The sequence below is a fragment of the Astyanax mexicanus genome, chromosome 2 (genome assembly GCF_023375975.1).
Source record: "Astyanax mexicanus isolate ESR-SI-001 chromosome 2, AstMex3_surface, whole genome shotgun sequence".
NCBI classification, from domain to species: domain Eukaryota; kingdom Metazoa; phylum Chordata; class Actinopteri; order Characiformes; family Acestrorhamphidae; genus Astyanax; species Astyanax mexicanus.
The window spans coordinates 23,925,302-23,945,092 of NC_064409.1; the positions used below are offsets into that span (position 1 = coordinate 23,925,302).

Sequence of the window (19,791 nt, forward strand, 5' to 3'; positions counted from 1 at the left end):
CTTGTGATCATGGACCATCATCATTGTACCTGCATGTTCTTTAGCCCCTCTGAACAAACATATAGTAAATACTGTGGACTATTGTTGTTTAATTCATATATTAAATGTGTGAAAATCTTAAAAGTTTTTTGATTGGCTAGATAGCTGTAAGTCATTATTACGATTGTATTCAATTGTTAATTGGTGCTGAGTCTGTGGGAGGGAGGGAGGCAGGGAGGGAGGGTGAGGAGAAGCAAAGTTGATTAGCGTTGGAAAAAAAAAAGTAAAGAAAATGTTGAATATATTATTGTAAAGTCAGAAGCATTAGAACCTGTATAGTGTACTGACACAACAGGTCGTGAGAGATTGTCTTCCTGGATGTTTACTATGGCGTCCCATTAATGTCAAAAGTCGGGGGGTGCAAAAATACCAGGTGAAAAAAAATTAAGCAGTGTGTTTTAACATTTTGGGTGTGTGAAATTTACTTCGCAAATGTGAAGCTCACAAGCAAAACAAGAGAAATTGTGTGCAGAATATCGCTCTCAAGCTTAATTCTTCTCCTCTCAGGTGTTTATTTTCCTCTCAAATTCAGTTCTCCTCGTGCGCTGTGTGAATTACCTGCAGCAGCAGTTTGTGCTCGACTCAGTTTTTTCCGCTCGATTTTTAAAAGAGGTGATTTGACAGTTTGGGGGCGGAGTCAGGGTCGCCTCCCTCAGTGAACGCTATTGGCTGATATCTCCCGGGTTCATGACGGACCGCCGACCTCCACGAGCTGGAGGAGGATGGCGGAGAAAGAAGGACGGCAGGAGAGTTAGCTAGCTGCCTATGCTAACATCCAAACAACCCACTCTCTGGCACAGTTAGCCCGGGTATAGTGTCCAGAGCGTCCAAGTCTCTGGTTTACCATCTGGAGTGTTGGCACTGAATGAGATAGCCGGTCATTCTGGGCACTATACCTGGGCTAACAGTGCTGGAGATTTGTTTGGATGTTATTGTAGCCAGCTAGCTAACTCTCCTGCCGTTCTTCTTTCTCCGCCCTCCTCCGGCTCAGCCAATAGAACTCGTTGAGGGAGGTGACCCTGACCCCGCCTCCAAAGTGTCAAAACCACCCCTTTCAAAACTCGGGCGCAAAAGCGCGGGTGTGGATTTAAAATAACCGTACCGAGACCTGCTAGTGGAGGCAGTCTTGATCTGGTCCCAAACGAACTCTAGAGCGATATTAGCGATATATTAGCCAGATAATGTTAATTACCACAGCTATGAACAAACGCTGTCTCTGTTCCATGCTGTTTACACATGCGGTATGTGCTGCATTCACTGCTCACAACCACACCACTTCATTTACTATGTGTAAATCTGCTCTGCAAATCCCATTAAAAACACTGTGTTTAAAAGCGCTGCACAGATATATGTCCGGAAAAACAGAATCTTTGCTATATTTACTTGCTCATGCTCCAGACAGTTCTCACCAATCAGAGGAGACAATATACTTACGTGGTTTATCGGTGCGCATTTTAGTGTGTTTAGGTTTATGCCTATGTGAAACCAAACCAAACAGTGGGAGAAAATGCTCATCAACATTGAACTCATTAACTGAACCAGACCATAAAAACCCACTACAGGTGTGAAAATGACCTTGGTAACTGTTTACTAGTTCATATCTATCACTAAGCAGAACCCAGACCCAGATCTCCCTCTGACTACTAATATACCTGTTTCTGAAGTTTAGTAAAGTCAGGAACAAAGAGACCCAACCATAATGTAGTGGATTTTGATGTGTTAAAATGCTGTTAAATGTCCTGAAAATTCAGTCACTCAGGTTATTAAAAAACACATGCACATTCAATCTTTTAGAATTTTTGTGGGAGGCTTACTACTTGAACAACCTAATTTAAGCTTAGCTCCCCCTTTACAAAACTCTAGTAACGGCCCCTCCTGTAATAATCCATCCCATGCAGTTCCAATATTCTCACACAGTTCCTGTTCCAGATTTTGTAGAATGTGTGGTGTGTTGATAGAGCGTCCAATAGCATGCCACACATTTTCAATTAGAAATAGATCTGGAGATGCTGCTCAACATAGTATAGTATCTGTAGTGTCTTCAAGGCAAGCTCTTAAGACGGCAGCAGTATGTGAACGAGCATTGTCCTGGTGGAATAGAGCACCAGAGTGTGTTTAGCAAATGTAGGACCAATGGCTGAAGGACCTCATTAACGTTTTGATTACCGTTGTTAAAGTGCCTGTAATGAAGAACAAAGGTGAAGATCTGGCATCGTATAAAAACACCACACCATGACACATGGACATGATCTTAATCTTGGTGCTGAACACGGTGCCTTCACACATGCATTCATTGGTCGTCTTCATCAAGATAAAAGCAGGTCTCCTCCCCGAAGATGAGCCCCTGCCATTTTTAGCCACTCCATGACAGTCTGGCACGACTACCCACCAAGTTTCATTTCTCTCTGATGATTCCTTCTGGGTAAAAATACTATACTAGTTTTATGGTGAGTATAAATGTTCATACATACTCCTACATATTCATAAACACTAATATACACCCATACACCGTTATGTATGTTCTTTCATACAATTATACACACTCAGAATCCCTCATACACACTGATACACACAATCACACACACTAATATCCAAATACACTCATATATTTACACAGTGGTGCTTGAAAGTTTGTGAGTACTTTAGAATTTTCTATATTTTTTGTATATGACCTAAATGTAGATAAAAAGAACCCAGTTAAATAAATAGGACACAAATATTATACTTGATCAATTATTTATTAAGGAAAATGATCCAGTATTACATATTAATGAGTGGTAAAAGTAAAAGCTTTTAGTATTAATAACTGTAACTAAAAGTTTCCAGTAGTACACCAGCTTGGAGAAATTTTAGCCCATTCCTTTATACAGAACAGCTTAAAATCTGGTATGTTGGTATTTTTTCCTCTCATTAACTGATCGTTTCGGGTCCTTGCACAACATTTCCATTGGATTAAGGTCAGAACTTTTACTTGGCCATTCCAAAACATTAACTTTATTCTTCGTTAACCATTCTTTGGTAGATCAGCTTTGGGTCATTGTCTTGCTGCATGATCCATCTTTTCTTGAGATTCAGTTCATGGACAGATGCTCTGACATTATTCTCTAAAAATCTCTGATATAATTCAAAATTAATTTCTCCATCAGTGAAGGCAAGCTGTACTGGCCCAGATGTAGCAAAACAGGCCCAATACATGGTACTATTACCACCATGTTACAGATGCGAAAAGGTTCTGGAATGCAGTGTTTTCTTTACTCCAAATTTCACGGTTTTCATTAAATCCTAAAAGTCTGTCCACCAAACATTCTTTCAATAGCGTTTGGGCTTGTTTATGTGATCTTTAGCAAATTGCAGATGGGCAGCAACGTTCTTGTTGACGAGAAGTGGCCTTTTCCTTGCAACCATGCCATGCAGACCATTGGACTATTGTTGTTCAGTGTCCTCCTGATGGTGCACTCAAGAAATGAGCCAATGTGAGAAAGGCCTTCAGTTGCTTTAAATTTACCTGGAAATCCTTTAAGACCTCACCAACTATTACACACCTTGCTCTTGGAGTGATCTTAGTTGGTCAACAACTCCTGGTCTTGAATTTCCTCCATTTCCTCCATCTGTCTGTGGATTGTTAGAGTCCAAACCCTTTAGAGATGGTTTTGTAACATTTTCCAGCCTGATGAGAATCTAAAACGCTTTATGAGGTCCTCAGAAATCTCATTTGTTTGTGCTATGATACACTTCCACAAACATGTGTTGTGAAGAAGAGACAGATCCTTAGTTCTTTAAATAAAACAGGCTTCTGACTCTAATTTCACCTTCAAACCACTAAAATCGCTAATTCTATAGGTTATATACTTTTTGCCACTCACACATATGTAATTTTGCATCTTTTCCTCAATAAATAAATAAATAAATACATTTTTGTTTAATTTGTTTAACTGTGTTCTCTTTATCTTGTGTGGAAATCTGAAGATGTTATATATATATAATATTTATGCAGAAATATAGAAAATAGTGTTCACACATTTTCAAGCACCACTAAATACACCCAAACACACTGTCATACAGTGACACACATATATATATGATCAGACACACACTGGTGTGTACTGCTATAAAGACGTTTATGTGTGTATTCTCAGTTTACAGTATTTTACAGTTGGGATGTTGGCAGATTTTCAGCAGGCAAATAAATCAAGCATGAGACAAACAACCATAAACACATGGCAAGGCACAGAACCAACAAACCGGACAGATTAAAACACACTCCTCCCCCCCACCCCAAGCCCCGCCCCCACAGGTAACACCCACTGAGTGCAGGAGATAAAAACATCCATCAGAGGCAAACCTTCTCCTGAAAATGGAAAGGTGGAATTAAACCAGGTCCGTTAGTGAAGAGGAAATGGGTCGCCAGGGGAAACGTAACGTAACGGGGTACATAATGTAACATATCATTGGGACAGAAAATAAAAAGTCGTACAAACAGATTTCTCTCTTGTTTTTCTCGTTTTTGTAGTTTTGGAAGGCGCTACTGTTGAAAATGCCCCGAGACAGAAGCATAAATAAAGCAGATGAACACGACGCAATGTACAGCACAGGTCCAAGAGATACATCTCCACACAGCTTCAGAACCGCCGTCCAACATCGACGCATACCTCCAATAACTGACTCCATCTACAGAGAGAGAAACAGAGACAGAGAGAGAGAGAATTAATCCTGGTAGTACTTTTATTCTATAATGTACACTTAAGAAGAAGAAGAAGTGTAGGATTGTAAAGCTCTTCACTAGGAAGAGAAATGTTGTAGAGCAGACCGTGGTCTGGGTCCGGACCCAAACCAATAAACTACTGAGTATAGTACGTGCTTTGTGGCGCATTAAACTTACAGACCAATCACGTGTGTTTTAAGATCACCAAACACTCCCCTGTGCCAATCAGATCTGTGCACCCGGTTTTAGACCACAATAATTTATTCTTCTGACGGACAGTTCTGGTGGAAACAGGAGAGCTGAGGTGCACATTGAATTCTGCCGTGATTTGATCAGCCGTGGTTTTATGTTTTTTGGATACAATCCGGGTTAGCACCCGAACATCCCTTTCAGACAGCTTCCTCTTGTGTCCACAGTTAATCCTGTTGGATGTGGTTCGTCACCCAAAATGTTGTGTGCATTGCAGTATTTAGCTTACCCTGCTAACTGAACCTTTCCACTCTGCTCTTACTGGTGCAATGTGCAATTAATGAAGATTGGCCACCAGGCTGCTCCAGTTTAGCCATGAAACCTCCCACACTAAAATGACAGGTGTTTCAGTTTCATTGTCTAACCCCTGTATGTTCTGAAACCATGGCCCTTATTAAAGAAGTAGCTATGTGAAGCACCACTACAATATAAAAAAAAGACAAATCTTTCCAGCAAACATGAAACTGAAATCTATATGGAGGGCACAGAAAATGAAATGAAAATGAATAAAAGATCTAATAGACATTCATTCACTACCCAAAAATGTGCTAGTGAATGTTCCATTAAAGTTGCTTGGATTTTGGGTGAATAAAAAAAATACTAACAGAGGTGTTTTTAAGGAGTGCATTAGCGCTAATTTAAGGATAAGGATAAGGGTAATCCTAAACTCATGTGTAACCATTGCATATTTCATCAATCAGTGCTATGTGCTGCCCTGTCAGAGGATTATACAGAGGTGATTAACTCTCTAAATAATTCATTTAGTTCAACATTTAAAACAAAAAATATTGTTGAAATATTCTGAACGGTATTTGTATTTTGTTTTGTCTTACAGTTGTTGACGACATAAAACACTGACAGAACTACTAGGCTTCTTCAGTATACAGCATATGGCACTGAATCATAACACAAGTTAGAAATGGTGATGGGCTGGACCTTTCCTGATTAAATTTTCTCTATTTAATCAACTAATTAAATACACCTGTTGTAGTGGTTCCTAATGGAGTCCTGTAATAATCCATCACAATTCTGCTCCAATATTCTCACACCGTTTCTGCAGGTTTTGGTGTGATAGTGGTGGAGGGTTGATAGAGCGTCCAATAGCATCCCACACATTTTCAATCAGGGATAGGTCTGGAGATGCAGCTAAACATGGTATAATATCTGTAGTGTCTTCAAAACAAGCTCGAGGCAGCAGCAGTATGGGGAAGGAGCAGTGTCCTTTTAGAATATTACACTGGAGTGTGTGTTCAGTAGGGGTGTGATGAGACACTACTATCACGAGACGAGACGAGACGAGACACGATACTGGGTTCATGAGAACGAGACAAGACGAGATTTAAAAATGAAAAGAAAACGTCAAAAATGGAAAATGGCTTAAAAACTAGAGTTTTATTTGACAAAATCATATGACACAAACTTAACAGACTGGTTTCTCTCACACATTGATTCTATAAGAAATAGAAATTGGAATAAAAAATAAAAATAAAACTTTTCTAGGTCTTCTTATATAGTGCAAACAATAAGTGCAAACCACAACCAGTCATATTAAGCCTATGGTTTGTGTTTTTTCTCCTAAATCTCTTGTAATTTAACTATGCATAACCAGAACCAGTCACATTAACCAGTTGTATTTTTTTTTTATATAGTACAGAGCTAAGGGATTAGTACACCTGCCTATGAAACAGTCACGTGTAGGATTTACTTACAGTATTTAAATATGGTTTGTGTCTTGTTGGTCACTCTGTTACTGTTTATTGTTTCCACTGGAGCCAAAATGCAGCCAGACACACAACTTAAAAGTAGCAGAAGCATCTTCTATGCAAAAACCCGAATTTTCCTCTTCTGCTGAGAGCTGCTCTCACTCCTCAGCCACCACACTCGCTGCTATCGCTACTGTGTTGCCAGATCCTGCTTAAAAAGTCCACACTAAACTGTTTTTTTTTTCCTGCGAGACAGGTTTTAGCTTGACGAGATCTCGTCACACACCTATGGTTCAGTAAAGGAATGGACACTGGTTGCAAGATTTCATAATAAAATAACCACCACACCATGACACCAGGCCTCTACATATGGATTTGTTGGTAATTTCCACAAGACAAAAGACAGGACTCTGAGGATGAGCCCTGCCATTCTGAGTCACTCTATGGCAGTCTGACATGACTACCAACCAAGTTTCATTCCTGTCTGATCATTCCTTCTGGGTGCAACTATTACCTGTTAAATTATTTACAGTTATTTAAAAAAAACACACAAGTAAAATATTCATATGATTATAAATCGATTACAGACTCACCGGCTGCAGCGTGGTTCTAGAAGAGTCCGCAGTCCTTCAGGTTGTTTTTGATGATGACGTCGGTGACGGCGTCGAAGACGAACTGGACGTTTTTGGTGTCGGTGGCGCAGGTGAAGTGTGTGTAAATCTCCTTTGTGTCTTTCCGTTTATTCAGATCCTCAAACTGACACTGGATATACGCCGCCGCCTCCTCATACGTGTTGGAGCCTGAGAACACACAAACACACAGTAAACATGCTGTTAAAAAACACACAGTAAACATGCTGTGATTTTACACTAAATAAATGACTGCTGACTGATTGATTAATTGAAAAAATAAAAAAATGAAGACAGATTAATCAACTGCCAGAAGAGTCATTAGGCGCAGCTCTAATGTTAAATCAGAGACTGGTCATCAGGGTAACGTTTAAAAGTGTGCAGATATGAGCAGGTGGAGTAAAACAAGAATTGGGACAGAAGCCACGCCCCCATAAAGCAGAGTTGAAGGCTGTGACAGAAATAACCATGTACTTAATACACTCAATAAATACATAAATACAAATATTACTACATAAATAATTGACAAATTTGATGACAAATTTGTTTACATAATGTTGGACATTTTGTAAAGTTGTCCATAAACTGCAGTGTAAAATCTAACTAACTGGACCAAATGTATACAATGTACCGTATTTTGTGCACTATAAGCCGCACACAGATTTCTATCCTGAAAACTGTTTATTTAGGTGACTTAAGCATGTTTTTTTTATCTACAGTAATCTTAGATTTCCAGATTTCCACTAAGACTAGCCAGACAGTGCTACACTGAGGAACCCTGATTGTTCCAGTACCTCAAGGCGATATTCTCTAGCGGTTAATTCCACATAGCTTGTTTTAACATGGTAAACAGGAAGGCAACAGTCTGATTTGCTCACCTCTGGACAGTAAAAGAGCTTACTAGCGCTTAGCATTGTTAGTGGGTAATGATAATGCTGCTCCAGCAGTGCTAGCCAGGGTTAGCAGCAGGCTACAGTCCAAAATGCTCACTTCTGAACAGTGAAAGAGCTCACTAGTGCTTAGCATTGTTAGTGGGTAATGATAATGCTCATCCAGTAGTGCTAGCCAGCGTTAGCAGCAGGGTACAGTCCAAAATGCTAACCTCTGAACAGTAAAAGAGCTAACTAGCACTTAGCATTGTTAGTGGGTAATGATAATGCTGCTCCAGCAGTGCTAGCTGGGGTTAGAAGCAGACTACAGGCAAATAATATTCAACTATGAATGGACAAAGCATGGTTAGCAGCTAATGCTAATACTGCTCCAGGCTCGAGTTTCAGCGCTGGAGAACTAAACTATAGAAATAAACTATAACGCAGTTGAGTGGCTTTACTGATCCTTAAAACCTGATTGATTTAGACTCTCAGGTGTAAAAAAACACCTTTAAGTACAATTCCCAAAACACCATCCATACCGGAGCTTTAGGAATAAAAGCCTTCTGATAACAGTTAATGGTTGTGTTCTGCTCAGCTCTGCAAGAAGCTCCTCCACCATCAGTTTTGAACACACTGCACTAAACATTCAAACTGTACTGTAATGGAAATTTGCATATCGCCTACTGTGACTCTGACCTACCGAGTCTCATAATCTCTCACACTAAAAATAATCCTGACGCAATCAGCACCAGCCCAACACCTGCACACCAATATTTCATACCAATACACATAACACCAGCCATACACACTGTACCAGACTCATGTATTTATTTAATAATGCACTGATCTTTATCTCCTATACCACACTGAAAAAAATGATGTGCTAGTTTTACTTAAAACGTTTTTTGCAAGCTTTTAAGTTTTTTAAGTGTAACCAACAAATCTATTTTGGTAATTTTTACTAAAAAAACTTAAAGCAGCACTAGGTAGGATTTCCTTGATTTTTGATCTTTTTAAAGAAGTAAAATTACAGCTTGAAAGTCACTGCAGTGCTGCATTGAGGTGTAATAGAAGGAATAGCAGTGCTCTCGTGTCTGTGCCGGAGCTCCTCTGAGCTCAAACCAGATTCTGTAAGTTTTCCGAAGCGGCCGCGACCAACGCTCGCGAGAACTGCGACCTGCTTTCCGACCTTTAGTTCTAACAGTTCTACAAGGACTACTGGTTCATTCTTCACAAACTTACATACAGACACTCTGGCAGAAGCTGGAAAGAGACCGAATATGTCTTTATTACACTCTACAACTGTGGGGGAAGCCCACGGGCACAAAATCTCAATCCTACCTAGTGGAGCTTTAAACTGACATTACTTCTATACTTCTAATAATATGCTTGCAATTATTAGAAGTATAAAATTGCCAGGCCTGGGAACCTCAGCAGGGCTATGGCAAGTTAGCTGAAATGCTAACTGATTTTTTTAGCTGGATTACTCTCTGATAGTTAGGGTAGGTGTTGCTGTTTGCTTTGCTATGTGTATTATTGTATATGTGTATATTTCTTTTTTCTGAGCGTGACTACCCACTAATAGTTGATGGCAGAGACCACATTGGTTAAACAGGGCAGGTTATGCTGTTTGGTATGCTATGTGCATTATATCTGTGGATCAAGGCCACTTCTAAGCTATAAAGCATAGAATAGTGGTTAGTTAGCCACAATGCTAACAGCCAGACCCAACAGGGTTGGGTCCAAAATGCTAACAGACACAGCAGTCACAATTGGCAAGCTTGCAGCATGGTAGATGAAAGCCAGCACAGTGGATACATATGGTAGGTTTTGCTGTTTTTATGCTATGTGTATTATGTCTATGGATCACTTTGTTCCTAAGTTATAAAGTGTATAGTAGTGGTTAGTTAGCCACAATGCTAACAGCTGGACTCTGCTAAGAAACACAGAAGCCATCCTTGGCTGGGTTGGAGTTTGTTAGCCACAAAGCTATTTTTTTATAAGCTGGATTATTCACTAGTAGTTGATGACAAGCAGAACAATGGTTATATATGGTAATTTTTGCTGTTTATTATGCTATGTGTACATCATGTCTGTGCATAGCTAATAAGATAGCTAATAAAAGAGGTTTTCTGGTAATAGAGAGTAGGTTTTGCTGTTTGCTACGCTATGTGTATCATCTGTGATCTTTCCACTCCTAAGATATAAAGCGTGCAATAATGCTAACAGGTTAGCCACAATGCTAACAGGTGGACTTAACAGGAGTTGAGATGCTAATAGCAGTCATCAGTAGTCATCTGTTTTCATGAGCTAGATTACTTGATAATAGTTGATGACATGCCACACACTGGTTTAGGTTGATGAGTGATAGATTTAAGAGTGTAGTTTAGTGGTTGGTTAGCCACAATTCTAACAGCCAGAATTGGCAGGGTTGCAGCTGAAATGCTAATAAACACAGCAGCCATCCTGTAAGTGATAGTCACCACACTGGACACATGAAGTAGATTTTGCTGTGCTACACTTTGTGTATTTATGATCTTTGGATCACTCTGTTGCTAAGTTATAAAGCATGAAATAACGGTTTATTAATGAAATGCTAACAGACTCTGAGCTGGATTATTCGCTAATAGTTGATGACAGTCACCACACTGGTTATATAGGGTAGGTTTTGCTGTTTATTATGCTGTGTGTATAATTCTCTAGATCACTTTCCTCCTATGCTATAAAGCATAAAGTAGTTGTTAGTTAGCCCCAATGCTAACAGCTGAACCAGAGACAATACTAAAGAGGAGAGCAGCCACTGACTGAATTATGACTGGGACTTTTATACAGTATGCATGAGACAGTATTTGAAAACGAGTTTCTGAATATTTCTGCGTTTTCTAAGTCACTGCTCATGCATTTAGTCTGTGTCATAATATTGCAACAAATATTGTGCATCATAAAAAATGTCTTTAAATATCGTGATTTAATACTTTTTACCATATCATCCAGCTCTAATATGTACCATGTCCGTAGATCCTGAGATAAGAAACCTGGAATGCAGCTGCCCACAGTGCGGACATCAAGGTTTTCGTTTGACAGCAAGAATGATGATGATAAAAATGACACTATATGCCAAATGTGGGACAAGCTGTCCCATATGAGGTCAGGTACTAATGCTGGATAATTAGTTCTGCCACTCCAGCTCATCCCAGAGGTACTGGATGAAGCTCTATCATCACTCTAGAGGACCCCACAGCTCAGTGCTGGCGGGCTTTATACCCTTCCAGCCTGTGCTCGTCATTGAGCATGATACGCTGTGGGTCATTTTTAGCTTGAAGCAGCAGATGTGCTGAAAATGTGTGAAAACCTGATAATAAATTAAGCTGTAATGCATTGATATCATAATAACTATACAAGTATACACAAACGCATGCTGTGTAGGGGGGGGGGGTTACCTGCGTATTCTGGGTAGCAGATGGTCAGCGGACTCCTCTTTATCTTCTCCTCAAACAGATCCTTCTTATTCAGGAACAAAATGATGGAGGTGTCTGTGAACCACTTGTTGTTGCAGATGCTGTCAAACAGCTTCATACTCTCATGCATCCGGTTCTACAGAGAGAGAGAGAAAGAGAGAGATAGAGAGAGAGAGAGAGAGAGAGAGAGAGAGAGAGAGAAAGAGATTGAGTTAGTGAGTGTTGTGATAGTACGAGAGGATCAGACACAGCAGTGCTGCCGGAGTTTTTAAACACCTCAGTGTAGGGTTGGGCTGTGATGGTAATACTGTAAACAAGAGACATTAAAGCATTTTAACAAAATCTCTAAACGAAGATCATTTATTATCAATATGACCTGCTTGACATGCCAACTATCTGCGATTTACAAATAGATCATTCATTCAAGTGCATTTAAGATGGCCACAGGATGGGGGCGCTCACTATATTTGAGTCGCGCTCTAAAAACAGGTGGGAAAAAAGCACAGGGAGACTGTAGTTGTAAGTTTAGGCACATGAGTTTTGGAGCTTTATCTTCTAAACATATGTGCTTTGAGCCTTACATAGCTGTAAAACATTCTGTCATGTGATGTTAGTGGTTAGTTTGTTAGCTGATGTTATTGGCCTGTGCTGTGGTGTTAGTGGTTAGTTTGTGTTGTTAGTGGTTAGTTTGTTAGCTGGTGTTATCGGTCTGTGCTGTGGTGTTAGTGGTTAGTCTGTTAGCTAATATTATCGGTCTGTGCTGTAGTGTTAGCTGTTAGTTTGTTAGCTAATTTTATCTGTCTGTGCTGTAGTGTTAGCTGTTAGTTTGTTAGCTAATATTATCGGTCTGTGCTGTAGTGTTAGCTGTTAGTTTGTTAGCTAATTTTATCTGTCTGTGCTGTAGTGTTAGCGGTTAGTTTGTTAGCTAATATTATCGGTCTGCGCTGTAGTGTTAGCTGTTAGTTTGTTAGCTAATTTTATCTGTCTGTGCTGTAGTGTTAGCTGTTAGTTTGTTAGCTAATTTTATCTGTCTGTGCTGTAGTGTTAGTTGTTAGTTTGTTAGCTAATTTTATCGGTCTGTGCTGTAGTGTTAGCTGTTAGTTTGTTAGCTAATATTATCGGTCTGTGCTGTAGTGTTAGCTGTTAGTTTGTTAGCTAATTTTATCTGTCTGTGCTGTAGTGTTAGCGGTTAGTTTGTTAGCTAATATTATCGGTGTGTGCTGTAGTGTTAGCTGTTAGTTTGTTAGCTAATATTATCGGTCTGCGCTGTGATGTTAGCTGTTAGTTTGTTAGCTAATATTATCGGTCTGCGCTGTAGTGTTAGCTGTTAGTTTGTTAGCTAATTTTATCGGTCTGTGCTGTTATGTTAGCTGTTAGTTTGTTAGCTAATATTATCGGTCTGTGCTGTAGTGTTAGCTGTTAGTTTGTTAGCTAATTTTATCGGTCTGTGCTGTAGTGTTAGCTGTTAGTTTGTTAGCTAATTTTATCTGTCTGTGCTGTAGTGTTAGCTGTTAGTTTGTTAGCTAATATTATCGGTCTGTGCTGTGGTGTTATCTGTTAGTCTGCTAGCCATTGGTATTTGAGTTAGCTAACTAACAAAGACCTCACACTTTCAAAAACAGCTGTACTGAGCTGTCTGATACTCTGTCTGTCTATCTGTACTAGAGGCTAGCCTAACAGGTGAGATATCTACTGAAGCTTCCGTGTTCTGTCCATCCAGTCAGTTCATATGTGAAGTTTCAGTCAGACAGACTTGAGTGTGTCTTGTGGAGAACAGAATGTTAGCTATCATGCTAGCTAATGTGAAGTCCTCTGATTGGACTGAAAATAGTCCACCAACAATACCCTGTGTGTGGCGTCCTGTAGAGGTAGCATGCTGTGCCCACTGATGAAGGACTAGAGCAGGGGTCGGCAATTAAGTTTGGCTGCGGGCCAGATATTTTCCAAACCATTATGTGATGGACTATAAAAAATATATTTGTTTTGGAAACTAAAGTGTAAGAAGAGGGAGTGCTACAGACTAGAAGCTCTTCAGCCCAGAGGGTTGTTGAACCCAATTGCTGAACACTTGATCTCAAAGCAGGTAAATCCAAGAATAAAGGAAAAAATAAATAAAAAACACCCTTATAAGGAAATAGCGAGTTTAAGAACGGTCACGCTGAGCGGAACAAAGAGACAGGGGAGAAATTTAAACAAGAGAAGCATGTTATTTAAATTTTTTTTTCATTATAACTCATTATAGTTCAAATGTAATTATCATTCATTATGGGGTCCTGATCATTGAACAACAGGGTAAAAGAAGAAGGATAAAAAAGTATATTCGGAGACTACAGTCTGTAATTATAGACAAAGAAAGTGTCCTATATGATCAGTGGGGATTATGGGTAGAAAAACAAGGGGATGGTCATAATATTATGCAATATGGTGCCTACCATCTCCTCATCTTCAGCCAGCACCAGGTCATAGTCGCTGAGAGCCACGCAGAAGATGATGGCCGTCACACCCTCAAAACAGTGGATCCACTTCTTCCTCTCCGACCTCTGACCTCCAACATCAAACATCCTGCAGATTAAAGATCATTGCTCTTTATTAGCATTAACTCTCACAAGACTCCCAGAAGTGTCAAAATGTTTATTACATACTTCTATAGCTGGTACATACTTAAAATTGCTGGTGTGATGATCTGGGGAGCATTGTGTATGACAGTCATTCACCCCTAGTAGTGATACGAGGCGCACTAACAGCTTAGTGATATGTGCAGAACATCCTGCAGACACATGTGTTGCAGCCTCTCATGGCAGGACTTCCAACTAGCATTTTTCAGCAGGATAATGCTCACCCACACACAGCAAGGGTTTCCCAGAAACGTCTCAACATTTCAGATTGCTACACTTCCTTTATCACCATTTTAATCACTAGTCCAGCTTTTATAAGAGCAGCTTTAGCAAGCTACGAGTGTAGATCAGGATCTACAGGCCCAACTGCAACACATGTAGGTAAATGTGCTACAGGATGTTACACAGAACCTTGGGTATGTATACCTCCATGCCCAACTGCCCAATCTCATTTTGTATCCAGGCTTTAGGCTCCAACATGGCACTAGAGACTCCTATGTATAGATTCTCCCATAAACTTTTCCTTTCATTCTAATATTGTAATTACTCTATTATATCATCACAACGGTTCCAGTTATGGCGTCTTAGTGAGAGGCTGCATGCACGTGAGGCGCGCTGCAAAATCTCTTAAATTAATCCTTAAATGTGACCAATAAACACAGTTTAACTTATTTTCAATGCACACAAATTAGCTTGACCACTGAAAAACGCCAAATCTGGCCAACAACTGTGCAAAACGGCTTCACACGACAATAGGACTAATAGGGCTGGTGTAGCTTTGGCTAATGCTAGCAAGAAAACACTGGATACTCCTACTAAAGATGCTACACAGAAGGGGCCAACAAACTAACATTCTTAAAGAAATTCGATGGATGAAGGAAAAGACATGAACAAACAATCGATTGATATGTTGAAAGCAATTAATTATTAAAAGGGGAAATCCAGTCACTCGCAAAGATTTGGAAAGACGGAGGAACAAATCTCACAAAAGGAGGACGATGTGACCTCTCAAAGTGAAACTACTTGAGAAACAGTGGAGACGCTTGGGGACGTAATTACAGAACAAGAGGACGGGAGCGGACGTTCTAATTTAAGACTGATTGGACTGTCCGAAATACATTGGTTGGACAGCGAAACTAAAACACCTGGTTTTAGACCACAATAATTTATTGTCCAGACGGACAGTTCTGGTGGAAACAGGAGAGTTGAGGTGCACATTGAATTCTGCCGTGATTTACGCAGCCATGTTTTTTTTTTGTTTTTTTTTATACAATCCGGGTTAGCACCCGAATATCTCTTTCAGACAGCTTCCTCTTACATCCACAGTTAATCCTGTTGGATGTGGTTCGTCCTTCTTGGTGGTTTTGCTGACATTACCCTGGATACCGTGGCTCTTGATACATCACAAAGACTTGCTGTCTTGGTCACAGATGCGCCAGCAAGACGTGCACCAACAATTTGTCCTCTTTTGAACTCTGTTATGTCACCCATAATGTTGTGTGCATTGCAATATTTAGAGCAAAACTGTGCTCTTACCCTGATAATTGAACCTTCACACTCTGCTCTTACTGGTGCAATGTGCAATTATTGAAGATTGGCCACCAGGCTGCTCCAATTTAGCCATGAGAACTCCCACACTAAAATGACAGGTGTTTCAGTTTCATTGTCCAACCCCTGTATATCATCACTACATTCACACAGATAAAGACTCATTACACCCCAATATTATATTTTTGGACATATAAGTGAGCTTCTGGAGTATAAGTTGACATTGTGTTGTTAAATATTTCACAATAAAGTGGGCAGGAAATGTAGAGTTATTGGCTATTGTTATGCTGCAGCTGAGAACCAGAACTTAGAGAAATGATTCTGCAACCAACCACCAAATATGTGCACGGAAGCTTCCTCTTCCTGTCTACATCATCTGGAGGAAGAGCGGAAAACCCAATCACACCCTCGAGTTCACAACAGTGTCAGTCTGACAGTGTTAACCACATTTACATTACACCTCTTATGTAATAATATAGACTATGCCACCCACTGATAACCTTTGTTTTTTTTAACATATTAAAATAATTTTACTCAACAATAATATTGAAAAAAATAAGGCTTTCCTGGGGTGTCTTAACGTTTTCACACATTTGTATTACATTTCAATAACAGTGAATAGGATTAAACACCTCAGCTCTTATCTGTATTTGCTTACTTGAAGTGCAGGTCTTTGAAGGTAAAGTGTGTCTCCACGATGCCGGTGGTTTTAACGCGAGTTCTCAGCACGTCCTGCTGCGTGGGGATGTATGTAGTCTGGGATATCCTGTCCAAATCATTCAGGTAACTGTACAGAGAAACAAGATCAAAAAGAATAAAAAAGAATAAAAAATTAAAGTTAAATATTTAAAAGTCCCAAATGTAAGTGTTCTTAGACTACACTGTAAAATATATGAATATATTTTGGTCAGTCAAGGTAAAAACAAGAATGATTTGGTTCCACTTGCTCTCATCAGGTGGCAGCTATATACTGATATGCCGAAAGTCATGGTACAGCAACTACTATAATGTCCCAAAACTTTTGTCACGTCCCATGGAAGCTAAAAAACACTGCACTGGGATATGTTCTGACAAAAAGTCTATTATCACTGTTCACACTAGGGGTGGGCGATATGGTCCTAAAATAATATCAAGATATTTCATGGTATTTTCGCGATAACGATATTCTTGGCGATATGACAAAACACTGAATTGAAAACAAAAATATCTCAAGAATACACTACTGCAACAAAATAAAAAAATAAATTATTATTGCATACGATAAGGCATGATATGGCACACCCTTAACTGAGATATTAAAAAATAAAAAATTTTTTACCAGATTTGTAACAGAAGTCAACGATCCAGAATGTCATGAAACTAATAATATTAATAATGAACTCCATATGTCTTCATATATCCAGGATTAAAGTAAAATAAATGATACTGAACAGATATAATCTGTCTCTAGTAGATATGTAATAGAAAACAATATTTCAGGGTATAATATCGTTCAAGGTATTCAAAAATGTTGGCGATATTATCGTGTGAGATACTATATGGCAAACCCCTAGTTCACACAGGCATTTCTAGCCAGATCCTGCCCAACACTATGGCCATTTCTCATGCGGGACTTTTATTCTGTAATTAGAACAGCTGCATACTTGATAATGTCACCCCCTCAGAAGAGCAGAAAGTGTTGTTCTGAAAACGTAGGGGAACATATTCACACATATATATATATATATATATATATATATATATATTTTTTTTTTTTTTTTAACAAATAAACCACATATCTGAAGAACCACATATCTCCCCTAAAATAAACTTCAAACTTTATTTTATCACACAGCAGCGCTATTTCGAAAACATATAACTTAGAGGTATGTACTATCTGCAAACTTCTAAATTGAACAGTAGCTACTTGGGCTGCGACTGATGACGAGTCCACAAAAAATACAAGTACAGACAAGAACACAGACTGCATTGTCTACTGTCTACTGAAAAAAATTTCTTCTATAGTGTATTCCTCGCGGTATACATGTGACACTGTTGATGGAGGAATTTTAAAAACCCAACTTCAGAAATTGAAGGACTGTTACAATAGGAATCTATATATATATATATATATATATATATATATATATATATATATATATACATAAGCAAAACGAAAACAAAACGAAACACAGAGTACAAGAGTACAAGAACCAACTAAGGTTACAGGAAATACAGATGTATAAATGCACACAAGTGCAGGAAAGTAAACAGGGAACACCTGGGGGAAGGTCGCTAGGAGGTGGAGCTACTGATGAAACACAGGAGAAGGCACTAGACAGGGGCTGAGACACGGATGTGACAATTATTGTCATTTTAAGACCATTACATGCCATTGGCATAATGATAATAGAATACCATAACAAAAAAATTATACCCTTTTAAAGACAACAAAAGTAATCAATCATGCAATTAATCAATTAATACATCGATTACAAAATGTATCCTTTTCTTCTTCACCTTCTGCAGTCCACACTGTGTTTCTGGAGTCACATTTATTGAAGCACTGGTCTGGTAATGCAATACCAGGCTGGCTAAAGTACTGTCCACTGTTATATATGTGAACAAACATACAAATAAATACATATAAAAAAAATAGATGATTCAATTTTACGATTATCTAGTATTATTAACCTCATGTTCTTCACTGTATGATAAGTTGATAATGCAGTTATGTTGACAGGCCTAGCCCCACCCTTCTGCACCCACTATCAGACCCTACTCCAGTCCTATAATTCACATCACCTTCACAAGATAAAACCACATAACTTATACAGTTATAGGTGTTCTCAGGTCATACCCTGAGGTAACACTTCATAATCAATTCAATTATATACTGCTGTACCATGACTTTTGACACACAAGTGTAATTAGTTTGAAGAAAACAGGGACCTGCACAATATTGAGGCAGTGGTTTTAATGATATGGCTGATTAGTGATTCCTCAGACTTCATAATTTACATATTTCACAGCTTGAGTTTGAGCATTTTTCACTCAGCTGAACCACCATAATCTCCCACCCCACACACACACACACACACACTCACACGCACACACACACATGCACGTGCTGCAATAACTGAACATTCGCTGGTCAACTAAGGTTGAGAGATTCCACCTCAAAAACACACACACACACAAACACACACTGTTTCTACTGTGCCTGGTGACGCCATCGCCGACGGAAACAAGCTTGCACAATGTGTCTCACACAATCATCCACCCTCCCGCCCGCGCACACACACACACACACAGATAAAAAATAACAGCTCACAGTGAGAGTGAGAGTGGTCTGTTCTGGGTTATCAGTGTTTTGTTGTGTGTTAAATAAACAATGTAGAGTCAAGGCCGCTGCAGATTTCACTAAAAAGCATCTGAGCAGATCCTGCCGGCAAATATTGACTAAATCAGTGCAGTCAGTGTAGGCAGACCAGTCCAGTACCAGTACCCTCTTCTTCAATAGCCAAGTCTTTACAATGTGTGCAGCATGTGAAAATCTTAAAATCTTGAAAAAAAAAATCTTAAAAAATTGCATGGATATTCTTTTAAAAGAAAAGCCCAGAAAATGTGGCTCGAAAAAGCCTCAGTGTACTTTTCTGCAGTAATGTTGCATCACAGAAGTGTACTGACACACCCCCATACCATGACAGAAACTGGCTTTTGGACTTGTTGCTGATAACAATATAAAAATTCATTTTAGAAAAACAAAACAAAAAAGATCAAAGCAGGATTACTGATTGGTCTGACCTCAATTTACTGTGTTTCCACTGTGTGTTCTTTATCCTTTTCTTTATGCTTTATGCTTCTGGACATGGTGAACTGTTTTGCACAGTAAAGTTGTGTTAAAGTTTTAAGTGGTATTTAAGCAAATATATACTCGAGGTTCATGCTATGACGTATAATATTGGCACTGCTTTGTTGCGGTTGTAGGTCAATA

The 19,791-nt window shown here is 39.2% G+C and overlaps 1 protein-coding gene across 1 annotated transcript in view; it reads right to left on the reverse strand.

The window, feature by feature from the left end:
* Nucleotides 1-4,116: 4,116 nt before the first annotated feature.
* Nucleotides 4,117-19,791, reverse strand: part of gnai1 (guanine nucleotide binding protein (G protein), alpha inhibiting activity polypeptide 1) — a 45,145-nt gene continuing 29,470 nt past the window's right edge. Inside the window, exons 5-9 of the mRNA XM_049473856.1 lie at nt 16,474-16,602; nt 14,085-14,214; nt 11,635-11,788; nt 7,287-7,493; nt 4,117-4,707 (exon numbers count right to left, since the gene is read on the reverse strand). Coding sequence (XP_049329813.1) covers nt 7,303-7,493; nt 11,635-11,788; nt 14,085-14,214; nt 16,474-16,602 — 604 coding nt within the window. The 3' untranslated portion in view covers nt 4,117-4,707; nt 7,287-7,302. The remainder of the gene's footprint in view (nt 4,708-7,286; nt 7,494-11,634; nt 11,789-14,084; nt 14,215-16,473; nt 16,603-19,791) is intronic.